Genomic DNA, 16,810 nt, shown 5'->3' on the forward strand with positions numbered 1-16,810 from the left:
AAAAATGAATCAGGTCTCCACATACAACATTATAGTGACATTATGATCCATGTAATGATTCATATATTTCTATTAAGCAGATGATGCAAAATATATCTTACACTATATAGGGACAGATTGTTTCTTTTCAGTATGTCACGTGCAAATAAAATAAATATATATACTCCAATTAAAAGGAAAGCAGTAAAATGCCTTATTTTATAAACCTATTAATCATTCAAAAGTTATATAATATTTATATATATTATAAGTATCCAATGGCTAACTTACTGTAGCTAAAGAAATACTGTCAAGGGAAAACATGTTGTTTTTTTTTTGTAACACATCAGTTAATAGAGCTTCTCCAGCAGAATCCTGCATTGCATCTGTTTTTCAAAAACAGATTTTTTTCATATTCCATTTTAAAATTTCACATGGGGCTAGCCGTATTCTTCATTTCCCAGGTGCCAGAGACATGTGACCTGTGCTCTGATAAATTTCAGTCACCCCTCCCCAGAATATGATCAGCAGAACAATGGAAAGGTAGCAAGATAGCAGCTCCCAGAATAGTAAGAAATCCAAGTCCGGCTTGGGACTCCTCTAGTTACATGGGAGTAGGAGAAACAATAGGTTACCTGAAAGCAGTTCTAATGTGTAGCGCTGGCTCCTTCTAAAAGCTCTGACACAATGCACTGAGTTGGCACCTACACACCAATATTACAGCAAAAAAATGTATTGGTTCAAGAATAACATTTAATGGTAGAGTGAATTATTTGCTATGTATTTTTTAGAAATAAAAAGTACACCATAAAAATCATGACAGAATCCATTTAATGGTATTCAAGCTAAAGAATAATACACCCCTATTTCAATTTAGAACTAGTCATTTAGGTTACAGAATGGAAGCTGCATTTAATCACAAAACACCAAGCTGCCATCTAATATCCTTTTAGCAGGGATACATTATCCTTTATAATTATTCAAGAAGTCAGACCTGCCTAGAACAGCAATTAACATTGAAATGTTACCTTCATTGCTGAAGTTTAAGGAAACCTTTTTTCCTATCAACAGCCTGCTGAATCCCTATATTATTCTCTTAAAAGTGGTATAAATACTGGTAATAGTGGAATGTTCTGAATCAGCGAGTTCCAGTACACTTGTATAAGAGGGTTAAAGGGTCTTGTGATCAGTAATGTAGTTGAGCTGCAAGGCACTTATTATTGTGGCCCGATTCCCTGCAGTTTTAGAACCATAGCACCTTCTTTCAGTATTGCTCCTAGCAGGCTAATAATGGAACAAGGGAAGATTGTGGCATTTTGTTGCCTCACTAATTTATCACTCAGAGAAGTACACTAAATGCTCCATATCCCCCCCCCCCCCCCCCCCTCACAGAAGATAGAAATGCCAAAACTGCATGCTGTCCTGTCTGGTGACAAACGCACAACACAAAGTGCAATCAAAGCAAATCCCATTTACTTTGAATGGGAGGTTAAGTTGTAGGGGTTTTGCTGAGGCAACAAAATGCTACAAATTTCCCTGTGTGCTAAACAGGATAACCCAGCCGACATGAGCAGCTACAAGTCATAGCGTCCTATCTAAGTATAAAGCAGTTTATAGAAAGGGATCTGTGGTTTGTGAAATGGTTGATCTGGTACATAGGAATGGCCTGTTCTAGTGTCAAAATGACAAGTTTACAGTTATAGGTCACAGTTTCTAATGGACACTAATTTGTATGATAATAAAAGGCAAAACGAGGCAAAGTGCAAAGAAAACAAAAAAAAAAAGTATGCCAAAAACCATGGTGGTGCCACCAACTAGAAACGAATGTTTTTCTATTAAGTCATTTGTTTCCCCTATGTAGCAGTCTTTCATGAATAGGATTTTTTCTCCTAATTTTCTAGCTTTGAAATGTAGAAGCCGTTTACACAATATCAGCAAGTGCTGTTAAAAAGTCTCAAGGTCGTGGGAATTGTCGATTTCAATGGCATCCTCTGTGTCGGCTTTCATTTCTGTATGCTCGTCATCTAGAGAAGCCAGTGCTTCATTGGTGTCACTGGCAAACGTCTCTCTCGAGGTATCGTCATGCTCCTGGAAGTTAAGGCCTTTGATGGCTTCCTTCATCTTCTTCCCCAGTAAATGGCGCCTTCTCTTTTTGGCTGCCTTTTTACTCTCTTGTTCCTTCTGGTTTTCTAAACAAAATATTTCCTAAAAGAAAGAAAGAAAAATGTTACAATATTGTAATGGTGCTGGAACCGAATGACCAAGTATGTATCCTGTACAAATTATATTGTATCGGGATCAAGTAATTGGTCTCATAAACATAAAAACCTGTTTTAATGGGATACCACCAGGAATACTGTCCTACTCTTCCATTCATTTAAAGCGGACCTGTCACCTTAAGAAATAATTTCATATTGTTTTCTATTGTGTTTGGCAAGCAAAATAAACTTTACTTACACTATATCAATTATTTTAATCTTATTTTCTTCAGCCTTGGAATTCACAATTGCAGCAAGCAGGCAGGGGCCATTTTGTGGACACTGTTATCAAAGCGGCATTGCATTCTGCCAATATCTTGTTTCTGTGCCAGTATGGGGGGACCTGATGCCCATGTCCATGCACTGGTTACAAAATTACATGGTGAGGAGGGAGGGGGAATGTGAGCAGTGCAGCAACATCTAAGTAGTTCTGAATTGAAAGTGAAAGTAACTGACTGCCACACCTCTATGCCTAAGGCATAGAGGCGGGGCAGGCATTATATGATTGACAGCTGGGATTTTAAAATGCTGTTATAATGGGTATGGATGTGGTAATAAAAAAATTATTTTGGGTTTCATGTTTAATTTGAAAATGGCTTTTATTATCCAGCTTTTCATGTCTGGGTGACAGGTCCACTTTAACATTTCACTAAGCTTATTCCAAGAAGAAAGTAACGTATAAGGTCCGATGTCATAGGCTCATAGGGGAGATTAGTCTCCAATGGTTAATCTTGGCTACCATGGACGAATAATCTCCCTAAAATGCCTTTACCGGCATTAAAGTATCGCTGGTGGAAAGGCTACGCATTGCTTCGTTTTCCAGTAGCGTGAAGTAACCTCCCGCAGGCAACTTCACACGACTTTGGAAAACTAAGCAACGCATATGCAGGGTCGCACTGCCAGCTACGTCCCCCACCGCACCCCACTAACCCCCCCCGCAGGGGCCTCTGCCACCCACCTGAAAGGGGAGCAGTAACAGGGTTCCGGTCTGCACATATGCTTTGCCAATTCATTTTGTTGCCAGTGGCAAGATATTTTGGGGAGATTAGTGTCCCGTGGTAGCAGAGATTTAAATGCGGGTGACACGGGCAGATTTCAGCTGCCAATTTAGGCTCTTCAAAACGATCTAACAGCTTATCTGCCCGTGTATGGGCACCTCTGACAGCCGACACCTCGATCAGGCAGGTTTAATTTTCTGACGCATCAGGGACCACATCAGCTTGTTGATGTGGTCCTCAGACTGACGCCTATGCCCGCCGTATTAACTTGATCATTTGGACTGATATCGGAAGAAGATCTGCCTGTTTGGCGACCTTGGCAAACGAGCATATCGCAACGAGTATGGCCACCTTTAGAAGCTATGAATGTGTAATAAGTGGGATTTGCATTCATAGGGACAGCTATTTAGGGCAGCCTAACAGATCTCTGCTACGGCAGATGTCTAACCGCTCTGAAATTACTTTCCACCGGTAACAATAGGATTTGCCGGTAGAAAGGCCTACACATTGCTTCAGCTTTGCAAAGTTGCTCAAAGTGTCCTCCTGCAAGCAAACTCATGCGACTTCGGAAAGCTGAAGCAATGCTTGTGGAAATGCATTTCAGAGTGGTTAGTAGCCCGAAACATCATGGGTGTGTAAAACTGTACAACCCTGTGCTACACTGCCAGAATCCACAGACTCGGGCACTGGCAGAAAACAATTTCACTTCTTTACCAAGGGTTTGAACATCATAAAGATGGGAAAAAACACTGTAAAAATGTGACCAACTGCACCCTAGAAGCTGCAAAGAATGAAGGAATACAATTGAAAATTAGTCAAGGAAATTCACAACTGTGACAGGGCTGCTATAAATGCCGCTCTCTGCCTACCTGCATCTCCAATGTATCATGTTTTCTGGGTATCCTAAATTTGGTTGAGAAATTAGAAAACCAGCATGCTTTATTGAGTGCAATTGGGTCACTGTGACTCCATGTTTTAGATGAATGCTTTTGTTAAAACCTTAACAAAATACAAATGTGTCACCTGTGTTTTCCAGTGTATTTCACAGCACTCTTATCATTAATCCCATTATTTTCTTTCAGTTTTAACTAAGGGCACATGGAGCATTGGCTCCACTGCTCTCAGCCAGCATTTTTTTCTGAGAGAAGCGCATTCGCATCTCCATGTATCTGCCCTGAAAAGTAAAAGCTTCTGCTTGTGTGCAGGTACAGAGACCAGGTTGAAAATGCCTGATTTTGCATATTTTAGGTCGAACTCTGCTTCGTTTTGTGTACCTGCAGCCCAGTAGAAGCTGCACTTTTTAGTACAGAGAAACGGAGAAGGGGAAGGGAGCAGATCCTCTGCAGAAAAAAGGAGGTTAGGAGCAATGGAGCCAACGCTCAATGTGCCCTTGCCCTAAAGGCATTTTGACCAGAAAAGAAAAGATTGTGTTCACTATAAAGATTAAACTCACAATAGGCAGAGATAGCAAAATGTGTTATTATAATGTTATACAGGGAGGTTTAAAGCAATAAAATGAAAGGAGACTGATAGCAGAGTAGAAGCCTATCAGATTAAGAAGTGATATGTGAAGGCCCTACATTGAGTTCAGATGTGTTTATGTAGCGTTGAATGTGCTCAAAAAAGAACTGACATGATGAGGGGGGGAGGAGTAGATAAAATTTAGTGGGATAAGACTGTGCTAACAGATAAAGGCTAACTGAAACAAAAGAAAGATAGTCTGTGTGTAATCATTTTGAGGACAAATAGACGTTATAAAATTGAAATGACAGATGGCCTAAGAAAGAAAAATTAAAAAGGCACATTGCAGTTGGCTTTGGTATTTTAAAAATTATATAAATGAGACAAAAGAGAACAAAATCAATCAGCAGCACTACTCATCTCTAGATACCATCCAACCCGCTTGTTACGCTCCTCTACTGACCTGCTCCTCAACTCCTCTCTCATTCCCTCCTCACACGCTCGCATTCAAGACTTTGCAAGGGCTGCCCCCCTTCTCTGGAATTTGCTCCCACAAACTGTCAGACTTTCTCCCAATCTCTCTGCCTTCAAGAGATCTCTAAAAACACATTTATTTAGAGAGGCTTACCCTAATCTAGCTTAGCAATACCCTGTGCCACACCTCTCACAACTCTGGTCATGCCCATTCCCACACCTTGTGTCTCAACCCTTTCTCCTTGTAGATTGTAAGTTCTTTTGGGCAGGGCCCTCTTCACCTCTTGTATCGGTTACTGATTGCTTTATATGTTACTCTGTATGTCCAATGTATGTAACCCACATATTGTACAGCGCTGCGGAATATGTTGGCGCTTTATAAATAAATGTTAATGTAATGGTGGCTGGCACTGGGCTACAGAAAATGGACTGAAGGCCTATGCTGAAAGCACTGCTTGAAGCACAGAACCCCATATTTTTGTGGCATACAACAATGGGTTAGGGCAAATTGCTTCCCTCTTAACAGGGCAAAGAGAAAGAAAACCCCTAGGTGGTATTCCTAATGGTAACTGTGCTTAAAAAAAGCCAGAATTTAGGAAATTAAGAAATTAAAGAGACAGTCCACCTTATAAAAAGAGTCCAGAGAGCATAAGCCTCATAAGCCAATTAAGAGTGTGACTGCCAAATTTATCCTATATAGCATGTTTGCTAACCCGGCACTGCCTTATGCACCACTACTTTAATCATCCCACTCCTGCCTCCATGTCATTGGGCACATCCACAGTTCAATAGCTAGACAGATCTAACTAGAAATGTGTGAAATAAATATTAAAATATCTCCAAAAGTCCATGACATGTTGTCACCATCAGAGGGTCAACAGCAGCCCTGCAAGCACAACCTTATGAGCTCTACATCTGCCTCCTATAAAGGCTTTAAAGTGGACCTGTCACCCAGACATGAAAATCTGTATAATAAAAGTCCTGTTCAAATTAAACATGAAACCCAAATTCATTTTTATATTAACACATCCAAACCCATTATAAAGGCATTTAAAAATCCCAGCTGTCAATCATATATTGCTTGCCCCGCCTCTATGCCTTAGGCATAGAGGCGGGGCAGACAGTAACTTTAGCTTTCCATTCAGCACTTCCTAGATGTCACTGAACATCTCACTTCTCCCCCCCTCCTCCTCATCTGATTGTGTAGCCAGTGCATGGGCATCTGGTCCCCCATTCTGGCACATAAACAAGATTTTGGCATGATACAAAGCTTGCCTTAATAAGTGTCCACAAAATGGTGCCTGCCTGCTTGCTTTGATTAAGTAATTCCAAGATGGAAGGAAACAAGATTTATATTATTTATATAGAGTAAGTAAGTTTATTTTGCTCAACTAACAATATAGAAAATAATTTGGACTTATTTCTTAGGGTGACAGGTCCGCTTTAAGGGATACAACAATAAACAGGACTTGTGTTTAATACGCATTCTTCTAATTAAAAGCAAGACACATGGAGCTACTTAGTAGCAGCTACTTGTTACGGCTACTAAAGGCCAGAAAATACCCTGCCATAGACAATACTAAGAACTGCCTCTGCTAAAAAACACGTAGAGACAATTATCAATAAATGATCAGCATTGTCTATTTTTGTAGCCCCGATAAGTAGCTCCATGTGTCTTCCTTTTAATGAGAAGAATAGGCAGAATGCGTATTAAACACAAGTCCTGTTTTATAGTTGTATCCCAAACACACTTCTGTATGAACATATGGCATGCATAACTTTCAATTTGCAAGCATTTCAGCGCTAGTGATTTGCGAGCTGGCCCAAAACCTGTGGGGCCGACATCCACACAGCAGAAGTGGGTCGTGGGAGGGTTCGGCCGAATTCTTCCTGCCGCCCTCGACATAAATGAGCCCCGCGTCTGCCTCTGGCAGCCTCTGTTATAGGGTGGGTCAGGCACAGGTCTGTAAATAGACGTGGATCTGCAGGTTGGTCCAGGTGCAGGTTAGGAGTTAGCGAGTAAGGGTCAGGTGTGGGTCGAGTATTTGTGGACCCTCACATAACTATTCGGCACTTATTAAATCACACTCATAACATATCTGAGACACATGCATCAAAGTAGGCCTCACTTTATTTCCCTGAACCATATATTTATATATTTTAAAACACATATATACAGGTTTAAACAGATTACATGTTATACCCATTAGCTATAGTATAGATTGCTATCCAGATTGCTAGCCAAAAAAAAACAAAAAACCATGAGAATTTACAAAGAATTTTTTTTTACTACATGCACTCCACCACAGGCAGCTAAATCCTTCATGTAAACTTTACATTCTCCACTTAAAGGAACAGTAACACCAAAAAATGAAAGTGTATAAAAGTAACTAAAATATAATGTGCTGCTGCCCTGCACTGTGTTTGCTTCAGAAAGTCTACTATAATTTATATAAATAAGCTGCTATGTAGCCATGGAGGCAGCCATTCAAAGGAAAAAAGGCACAGGCACATAGCAGATAACAGATAAAACACTATTGTATTCCACAGAGCTTATCTGTTATCTGCTATGTACCCTGTGCCTTTTCTCCTTTTTTCCAGCTTGAATGGCTGCCCCCGTGGCTACACAGCAGCTTATTATATAAATTATAGTAGTGTTACTGTAGCAAACACACCAGTTTTACCAGTGCAGGGCAACAGTGCATTATATTTTTATTACTTTAAAGCTCTTTCATTTTTTAGTGTTACTGTTCCTTTAAACTGTTTAGAGACTTCATAGTCATCTTAATGACTGAGATGTTTGTATAGCTATCTTTAACCAACAATGGCAACATTTTTCCCTTTCACAGTGGGCAAACTCTTACTTTGGGTGGGTGGATACTAAGTAACTAGACATGGACTTCAAGCAATTTGGCCCGTAAGACAATCAAATGCAAGTATGACTCAAGGTGATGAATTTGCTCTAGCCTTGCGGTACAGGACTTGTACACACAGGTTACACTATAACAGCAACTGTGTTGAACAATAGTACAATTCATAGTAAAAACATGTATTATTTCATTATTATAATTCCATTATACCCAGAAGTGCTGCAATTACACTACATGAAAGATTGATGCTTGCCTCCTAGCTCCTTATTGCTGACAGAGGGATCCCCCTTGCAGTGCAGTAGCTACTAATGTTTGTACACAGAGCCATCTAAAGTGCTGAAACACTGTTTTTACCTTCACTTGATCTGATGTAATACTTGGTGTATTTTTTAATAGGTTCAGATACACCCCTCCAGGAGTCCTCCTTCTACTTCCATTCTGTAGACAGAAAACAAAAATACTGGTTTTAAACAAAAGATTTCCTCTTTTGTGAACCACCATTCCACTTTTTACACAGCATGATAAACATACCCTTTAGTGTGCCATTGCCTTAAGGTTGTTGGCGCACAAAGCTTTTCTACACTTTCTCCATTTCAGTCAACGTGAAAGTGTCCAAAACTGCTCCTGTTGTCTCCAAATTAAGTTAAACAGGAAATGATGACACTGGTGCTTTTTAGATCCAAATGCTTAGCAGAGTGTCTTTGTATTGAAAAGTGATCAAAGATTTCCTGTTTAGTTGATAGGGAGCTTTGCAAAGGGAAAGAAGCACACCAGTTGTGTCGGCAATGCCTTTAAATCATTTATTTGCAGAAATGAGCAAAACAGCACAAGCTTTCGGGGGTGACCCCTTCTTCAGGTGCAATACACACAAGTGAACAATTTACTCACTAAATACCTTAACAGACCATGTGACACTAGCATGTGACCAATTAACCCCATCACGGCTGCAGTATCAAACAGTCCCAAGCAGCCATTCAATTATGTGAATTGACAACATTGAGAACATGTATGTAAGTGGTGTGCTGAAGATTTTTCTTTAGTTGATAGGGAGACCAGCAGTCTGAAATTGGAACAGTTAATGTCACTGAGAAAAACACTATTAAGGCTTGTTTAAATCTAAATAAAAGAAATAAAAAATGGCAGATCTCATACTTTAATACTCATATTGGAAGAGGTTTACAAAACATTTTTTGATGCAGTTTTGAAAGGAGCAATGTTTCCCATAAAATGCATTCCACAAATAATCGCATGTCGTTTTTCCTTACCAGAATAAAGAGTCCACCATTATGTTCCACTTCTGCAGTTTCCATAAGCAACTCAATAGCTTTCTTGGTTCCAAGAGTTTTTACAACCCGCTCTATTAAATCCTTCTTTGGCTCTCGGAGTCTGCAGGACATAGAAAAAATGAGAACTTCTTAGCAAGAGTGTCATGTTCATAATGTGCATGAAAAACTGAATTAAGTAATATATACCCTCTTGCTTTTATGTATATAAAAGCAAACTGCGTAATCTGCTAACATTACTGAACCAACAGGCTTATTACGTTATGTGCTCCATCTACTGCTCATGATCAGTTAATGCAGTTTTCGAACAGCCTTATATTATAGCAGCAGATTAAGGCACAGCTATGGGATCCATTCTAAAGAAACCCATTATCCAGAAAGCTCCAAATTACAGAAAGGCCATCTCTTATAGTGCATTATAATAAAATAATTCATATTTTTAAAAAGGATTTCCTTTTTCTCTGTAATAAAACAGTACCTTGTACTTAATGGTAACTAAATTGCATGAATCTATATTGGAGGCAAAACAATCCTGTTGGGTTTATTTCATGTTTAAATGATTTTTAGCAGAGATCCAATTTACAGTAAGATACCTTACCTGAACATTCTGGATAACAGGTCCCATACATGTAGTTATAAAATAAGCAATAAGTAGTTGCTTTCACTGCTGTCTGCAGGCAGGAATAAGGAGGAAACAACCCATCCCCTAAATCTTATAAGTTAATTGACATTGGTGACTGTCACTGTTAAATATTTTATTTAATTGATTATTAATTATTAATTGAAGTTCCTAAACCTGAGTGTTTTGCCAACCTGACTGTCCCTTCTCAGCCTGTCAGTTATAGCTTCTAATGCTAACAGACTCCTACTGCTGAACAAATATGGCACCCCCTCATAAAGGAACATGGGGGAACAGATAGGTTATGTAAAGGCAAAATAATAAAGCTCATGCAAAGACAATGTTATATTTAAAAAAAAACAAAAACCTTACATTTCAGGTGTTGGTATCTCCTTAAGCTAGTCATGGGTGCCAAATGTCATACAGTGGCACATGAGGCATTTTATCTCATTTTGATGTCTCCCACAGACGCCTGGCAGACATAATGCTAGGAAATATCTTAGAGAAAGCAGACTTAGTAGTGACATTTTACATAGTTAAATTACTAGTAAATCTCCCTGTAAAAGTGTATGGCAAGCTGTGTTCTTAGGGCACAATAGAGATTATTAAAAAATCATGAATGTCTGCATAAATCTTCTGCAAGTGCCATAACTTTCTGTCCTGGGGACATTTCTCGCAAAATTATGTTTAGATATTTTATGTCCTTATAAGAGTATTGTACAGACCTTTATGACACGTTATAAATATGGGAACATTTACACTGCATTACATTTACAGCAACTGAGCAATATGTTTAACATTATCATTTGTAAATAAAAATGCAATTTAATAAATTATTCTGTGCACTGAACATATAAAAGAAGCCTGTGAATTTAATATAGGGGTCTGTGCTGTGCACTGCAGTCTGACAACTGGGGGTCACTATCTGCAGGCTCAGGTTACTTAGTGGGGCTTTGGCAAGGAGCACACAGTAATTCTGGAGCATCTGTCCCAATGAATACAGGTTAGCTTTCTTACACTAACCATTCATAAATCTTATCCCCTGACTTATGAATGACCAAAGGCTTGCACCTGTTTCGAACACAAACCACAACCAGTGCCTTGTTTTCTACAACTGTATTTAGAGAACAGGGACACAAAATGTAATCTCTGAATTGCCATGACACTGACCATCACATATCACCCTATGCAAAACATGTCAGACTGAGACCCCTATTTGTGGCTCTTAAGCCTACTGTCAACATTGCCATAAATTGTAAGCTCTACTTCTACAGTTATTTCACATTTTGGAAAATTGCTTATTAAACATCAGAATTTCTTCTTTTGTGAGTCTGAAGGCAAAGAATTTATGATGCCCTCACTCAGTATGACGTTCACATTTTCGCAGCCTGCGGCATTTGCGTTTGAACTGCCTGCCCTATATCATGCCTCAAAATACAAGCAAAATATTTATTGAATAATGCTTTTTATTGATTTTAAAAATCGCAGCGACTAATCAACCCATCTGTCTTAGAGTTGGTCAATTACTCTTTACAAGATAATGCATGTGTAAATCTGCTTGACTGGGAAAGAGTAATTACAGGGAAAATAAATGCTGTCCCCATGTGGCCACTGGAAAATCAACACATCCGCTTAGCAGAAAGTGAGTTAAACATTTTGCCTTGGTTTGTGTTCAGCTTTTTATGCTCCAAAATTGGTACAAATGGATTGCACCAGTCATACAAAAGAATGGATCTTGATGTATATGCATCATAGTACAAGCAGTGCTTGGGACATTACCATAAATATAAGTTTAAAGTGATACATGGTGTAAAAACAAAAGAATATATTGTGATGAGCATATTTATTTTGGTGTAAATTAAATACCTACTTATAGAGGTGTGGTAGTAGCTTACATTTACATTAAAGGAGGAAAGGTAGTGTGTACTGTGTGTTACGGTTTGGGCCAAAAAATATTTTTATGCAGATGAGATAACAATAAAGCTGGACTTATCTAGAATCACTAGTGTACTAACTTGCAAGTTCCACGTCACTATTTTCATTCATGTACCAGGCACCCCCTGCACCTATTAAAGCTGGATGCATTAGCAAATGGCAGTATCACAAGTAATGTACCCCAGCCTGCTGAATTTTTAAGGAGGGCCAGTCCAGAAAGCCGCCCTTCTGAACCACACCCCAGCGGATCCCCAATACTTCTAGCCTGTTAGCTGCACCACTTATGAAAAGCAGAGTAGCAGATGCCACCTTACATCACTTAATGTCCTTTCTCCTGCATACTTGCAAGAACCATGCTCAGTTTAAGCAGGTCCAAACATGACTACGCATGCTCCTGGTCAGCAATTTCTGGGCAATGGACACTAAGCAGTGAAAGATACCATCTGCCAACTCCACAGTGCAAATTTGCTTTTTATGAACAGGTATGGCAAATAATGCAGTATTAGGAGTCTGCAGTGATACAGTTCAGAAGGAAGGCCCATTAAGGGAGCATAGTGTTTATAGGCTTTTATTCTCCTTTAACAACTATTTACATTCTATGGTCTTGCCTGACAACACCTAGTCACAATATGTATTCTGTAAAGATTGTTTCAGAATACTAAGCATGTCATTCTTAAAGAACAAGGAAAGCCATTACACAAAGTCTGTAGTATGTGGTAGCAACCCCCCTCTTGTACCTGATCATCAGATTATTTTATCAGAATTCCCAGCAGTGCTCCTCCTTTGCCCTCTGATATGTCTGATACTACCCCTTAGTAATGGGCAGTGGTGTAACTGGAACTTTATAGTTCCCATGATAACATTTTTTTAGACTCCCTCATTCTTTAGACCTCAGTTATTCTTTACATGCTTATGCTGAAAGGCTTTGATGAAGTTCCCAGTCTTCCTGGGCCCCTATGACCTCCAATACAAACAAGAGCATAAACAAGCTAGCCAAAGCGATACCTGTGAATTTCTGGAACTCTCTTCATAAAGTAGTTGTACTGGCAGATACATTAGATAGTTTCAAGAAAATAATGGATACCTTTTGCTAGAAAATACAAGGTTACTCAAATTACCTCTTAGTACAACCTTAACCCAGGTGCTGGACCAATAGCCTAATGGAGAAATTCAGATAAAACTTCACATGTTATATTTGCCTTCCTCTGGATCAACAAGAAATTACAAAATTTGATCCTGATGGATATATATCTTTTTAAACCGCATTTTTTTTGTCTAGTTACATAGGGAAAACTTGGGTTTATTTACTTGGCCAAAACACAAACCGCAACAAGAAGGTTGCTTGACTGCACTAACATTAGAAGAACTTTTAACTTTATTTTGGCAGACTTTACTTTAACTGTCTAATAATCTGTGGCTGCCTTCCACAGGGACTCAGCTTGCAGACAGTTATAGTACCCTGTGAGATGAATGCTAAATCAGCTGTATCCTAGCACTTACTGCATTTATTACCCCAAGAGGCACATTTACTAATCCACGAACGTCCGAAAAGCGCCCAAATGCGTTTTTTCGTAATGATCGGTATTTTGCGACTTTTTCGCGAACTTTTCGTAATGGCTATGAAAAAGTTGCGACAATTCACGAAAGTCGTAATGGCTATGAAAAAGTCGCAAAAAATACGAAAATACGCAAAATGTTAGTTTCCAATCCAATTTTTTCCCATTCGGGATTCAGATTCGTGGATTAGTAAATCAGCCCCTAAGTCTCATTATTTTGTGATCCAACATCCCTGTACTAAAGTATTTAGAATATTTTTCTTTGACAGTGGTAATGCAAGAGCCACCATTACAAGCATAATACTACAATGCTAAGGCAGATAACAGCTCTGCAATCTTACCTATGGGCAATTTCATCAGAGACTTTATCTTCTGAGTCAGCCTCAGTTATTTCATATCTGCCCTTGTAATCCATTTCTAACCTCTCTCCCAGTCTTTCTTTAATAGGTCGTTTCCTCTTGAGGTGCCCATTTTCCTCTTTTGGTGCAGACTCTTTATCTTCTTGCATGTACTCATCTAGTTCTTTGTCCAGCTTCAGTTCTTCCTCCTTTTCTGTTTTTTCCATCAGTTTCCTGGCAAGAATATAATTATATGTCTCCGATTGCCTACTCATATCCAGTTGGCCTTCCATATCCATAATACCTAGTTCAGTTGCCACTGCCTCTTGGGTCTGCTCCTGAAGGACAGCTCCCCATACATTATTACGCTTTGTACCCCCCGTGCCAATAGGCCTTTGTTGGCCCTGCAGTACAGGAAGAGGTCTGGCCATTTTAGGGGCTGGGTGGGTACACTTCTGCCGTTTACGTTTCCATGAAGAACCATCTTCATCATCAGAATCAGATGCACTATCTTCACTCGAGTCCAGACCTTTAGTCGTTCGGTAGGGGACATTATTTGAAAGGGTACTATTACTCCGGTAACTGAGTGAAGTGGTGATTAAATCTGTTTTCTGAAAATATAAAAAATCAGTTCAATGGAAGATGCCTTTCAAAAAGTATAACTAATCAATATTATGTGTTAGCAGAAACAGAAATATCAGAGATTTCAAGACTAAAGGGTTAAACTAATCATCATTAATATGGACGATAGAAAATTGCAGGGAAACAAAACACTGCACCATGCTTCAATAGTAAGTACAGCAAAGGTTACATTTCGCAATGCCAAGAAACAACTAAAGAAACTAAAACTTCCATTATATCAGCAAATGCTATTATGTGCCACAACTCTATGGAATTTCTGACATCAAAGTGAGAAAATAAAATGACAGCAATGGATATATAAAAGCATGGGGAGGTATATCGCCCAACAGGGCCTTATATGGCTACTGCTCCGGCAAGGTATGGCTACCACAGACTGCAGGGTAGAGGCATGATAGCAGATGGAACATCACGTCTAACACATTGGCTTTACTTATTGCCACAGGGAGCCCTCAACTATCCCACAGGCCGGCATTCCCTCTACCTGCTGCCCTTTGTTCCCCACTCCCGACGTTCTCATGTCTGTGTCAGAGCCGCTTAGCTCCCCGTCTTCCAAGCCCTCATCCTCCATCATTTCCCGGGCTGCATCTAGCGCCATGATACCCAGCCGGATACGGAAATACGTTGAGAAAGTGAAAACTCAGGGGCCGAATGAGAGTGCGAGACCTAGCCGAGAGCCCATTGTAAGCGATCTGCCATGATTGGAATGGGCAATCCTACCGTCCCGCCTCGGAAGTGAACTGCTTGTTCGCTCATTGCTTGTTGGAAATTGTACTTATTAATGGCCGTGGGGTTTTTAGCGAGGTTACTAACTATACGTCACTTTAAGGTTTAATAGGCGGGCCCCCATTGGCCGGAAATTTGTGTCAGAATAAAACTCAAGCATGTCAACTTCAATATAAGGCAGGCAGGGAAGAAAATGGTCTGTACTTACTACATTACATTACATTTACATTAACATTTATTTACTAAACTAGACACGCTAACCAAGTGGGACATACTGGACCAATAGCCCCGGGAGCAGATACGTTACAAAAAGGTGATGCTACAAGAATAAAGGCAAATAATTTAAAATAACTATTATGTAAAGTTCTTCCTGTTGATTACAATGAGGGGTCTGCCATCTCTGCAGGATGTTTCTGCCCAAAGTTATCCCAGATAAAAAGGAGTTCTTATGGGCCCCCTATCCTGGTGTATCCTGCTGTGTGCAGACATCTCACAGGCAGGCTTGCTGGGAGTAAGGGTGATGGGTGTTGCCAGGGTCAGCGCCCCCCCGCCCGACCGGTTTTCCCTTGACGCGTTAAACTTACACACGCTCAGGGGAGGACATCAGGTGTGGGGAACCTGTGGGGGACCCCGGCAGGGGGGGGGGTAGGGGACGCGGCTGGCAGGGGCCCTGCACCCCCCAGTCTGACCCTGGGTGTTGCCATTAGCCAGCATCCATAATATTAGGCTGATGCCACACGAGGCGTAGGGCTGATATTTTCGGCAAGCAGAAAAACGCTTGGCGAAAATCCAGCCCTACGCCTGCTACTTGTGCCTGCACCCGAATGAATGGGATACGCTCGGGTGCAGGCACATGTAGCCGATATATAGCCGATACAGCGTATTCCATTCATTCGGGTGCAGGCACAAGTAGCAGGCGTAGGGCTGAATTTTCGCCAAGCGTTTTTCCGCTTGCCGAAAATATCAGCCCTACGCCTCGTGTGGCATCAGCCTTAAGTGCTAATTTGTGTGCTTGCCCACCTGTCAGACTGTGAAATTGTTTAAAAATATTTATTTCTTAGGTCCTGAAGGTCAAGCAATTTTACATTCTGGGTTCATTTGCAACTAGGCTTGCCATGTTTTCTGGAAAAAAAATTCTGGCCCTCCTATAGTTTTTATCTTCTCGATTAATATCATTGGCACCAAGCATTATTTTTACCGGCCAGGCCAGGAAAATACCAGCCAGGTAGCAACCTTATTAGCAACCCCTGTACTACAGCAAGTCTATGGGGAAAATGTATTATAGTATTTAAGCCAACATTACTGGCGATGTTGCCCATAGCAACCAATCAGATCTTTTTGTTTTTATTTTCTAACTTCTAGGTGACCGTTCAACTGTAATTTCTGATTGGTTGCTATGAGCAATATCACCAGTGATGTTGGCTTATGCACTATAATAAATATGCCCCTATGTATTATCTGGCCACCTGGACTGCTAACCTCTGTTATCACAACTGCCCCTCTTTTGACTGTAATTGTAATTAACTGGATCTAGCAGTTCCATTCACTGTAAAACTTCAGAGTAATAATTGTCTGACCTAGGAGTTCACTGGCACCGGCACTTACCATTTTAGTGAGCAGGGCCACTTACAAACATTGTGCTACCCACCTGCAGAGCTGGAAATATGTGCTTTG

General features: G+C 40.2%; 1 protein-coding gene across 1 annotated transcript; it reads right to left on the reverse strand.

The window, feature by feature from the left end:
- Positions 1 to 790: 790 nt before the first annotated feature.
- phax (phosphorylated adaptor for RNA export) lies at positions 791 to 15,159 on the reverse strand. Its single transcript, XM_002931713.5, has 5 exons — positions 14,895 to 15,159; positions 13,775 to 14,382; positions 9,306 to 9,426; positions 8,395 to 8,478; positions 791 to 2,184 (listed from the first exon to the last, which is right to left on the reverse strand). Exons 1-5 carry the CDS (start codon positions 15,006 to 15,008, stop codon positions 1,924 to 1,926), a joined length of 1,188 nt encoding a protein of 395 aa, XP_002931759.1. The 5' UTR covers positions 15,009 to 15,159; the 3' UTR covers positions 791 to 1,923.
- Positions 15,160 to 16,810: the final 1,651 nt, after the last annotated feature.

This window comes from Xenopus tropicalis, chromosome 1 (assembly GCF_000004195.4).
Source record: "Xenopus tropicalis strain Nigerian chromosome 1, UCB_Xtro_10.0, whole genome shotgun sequence".
NCBI classification, from domain to species: Eukaryota; Metazoa; Chordata; class Amphibia; order Anura; family Pipidae; genus Xenopus; species Xenopus tropicalis.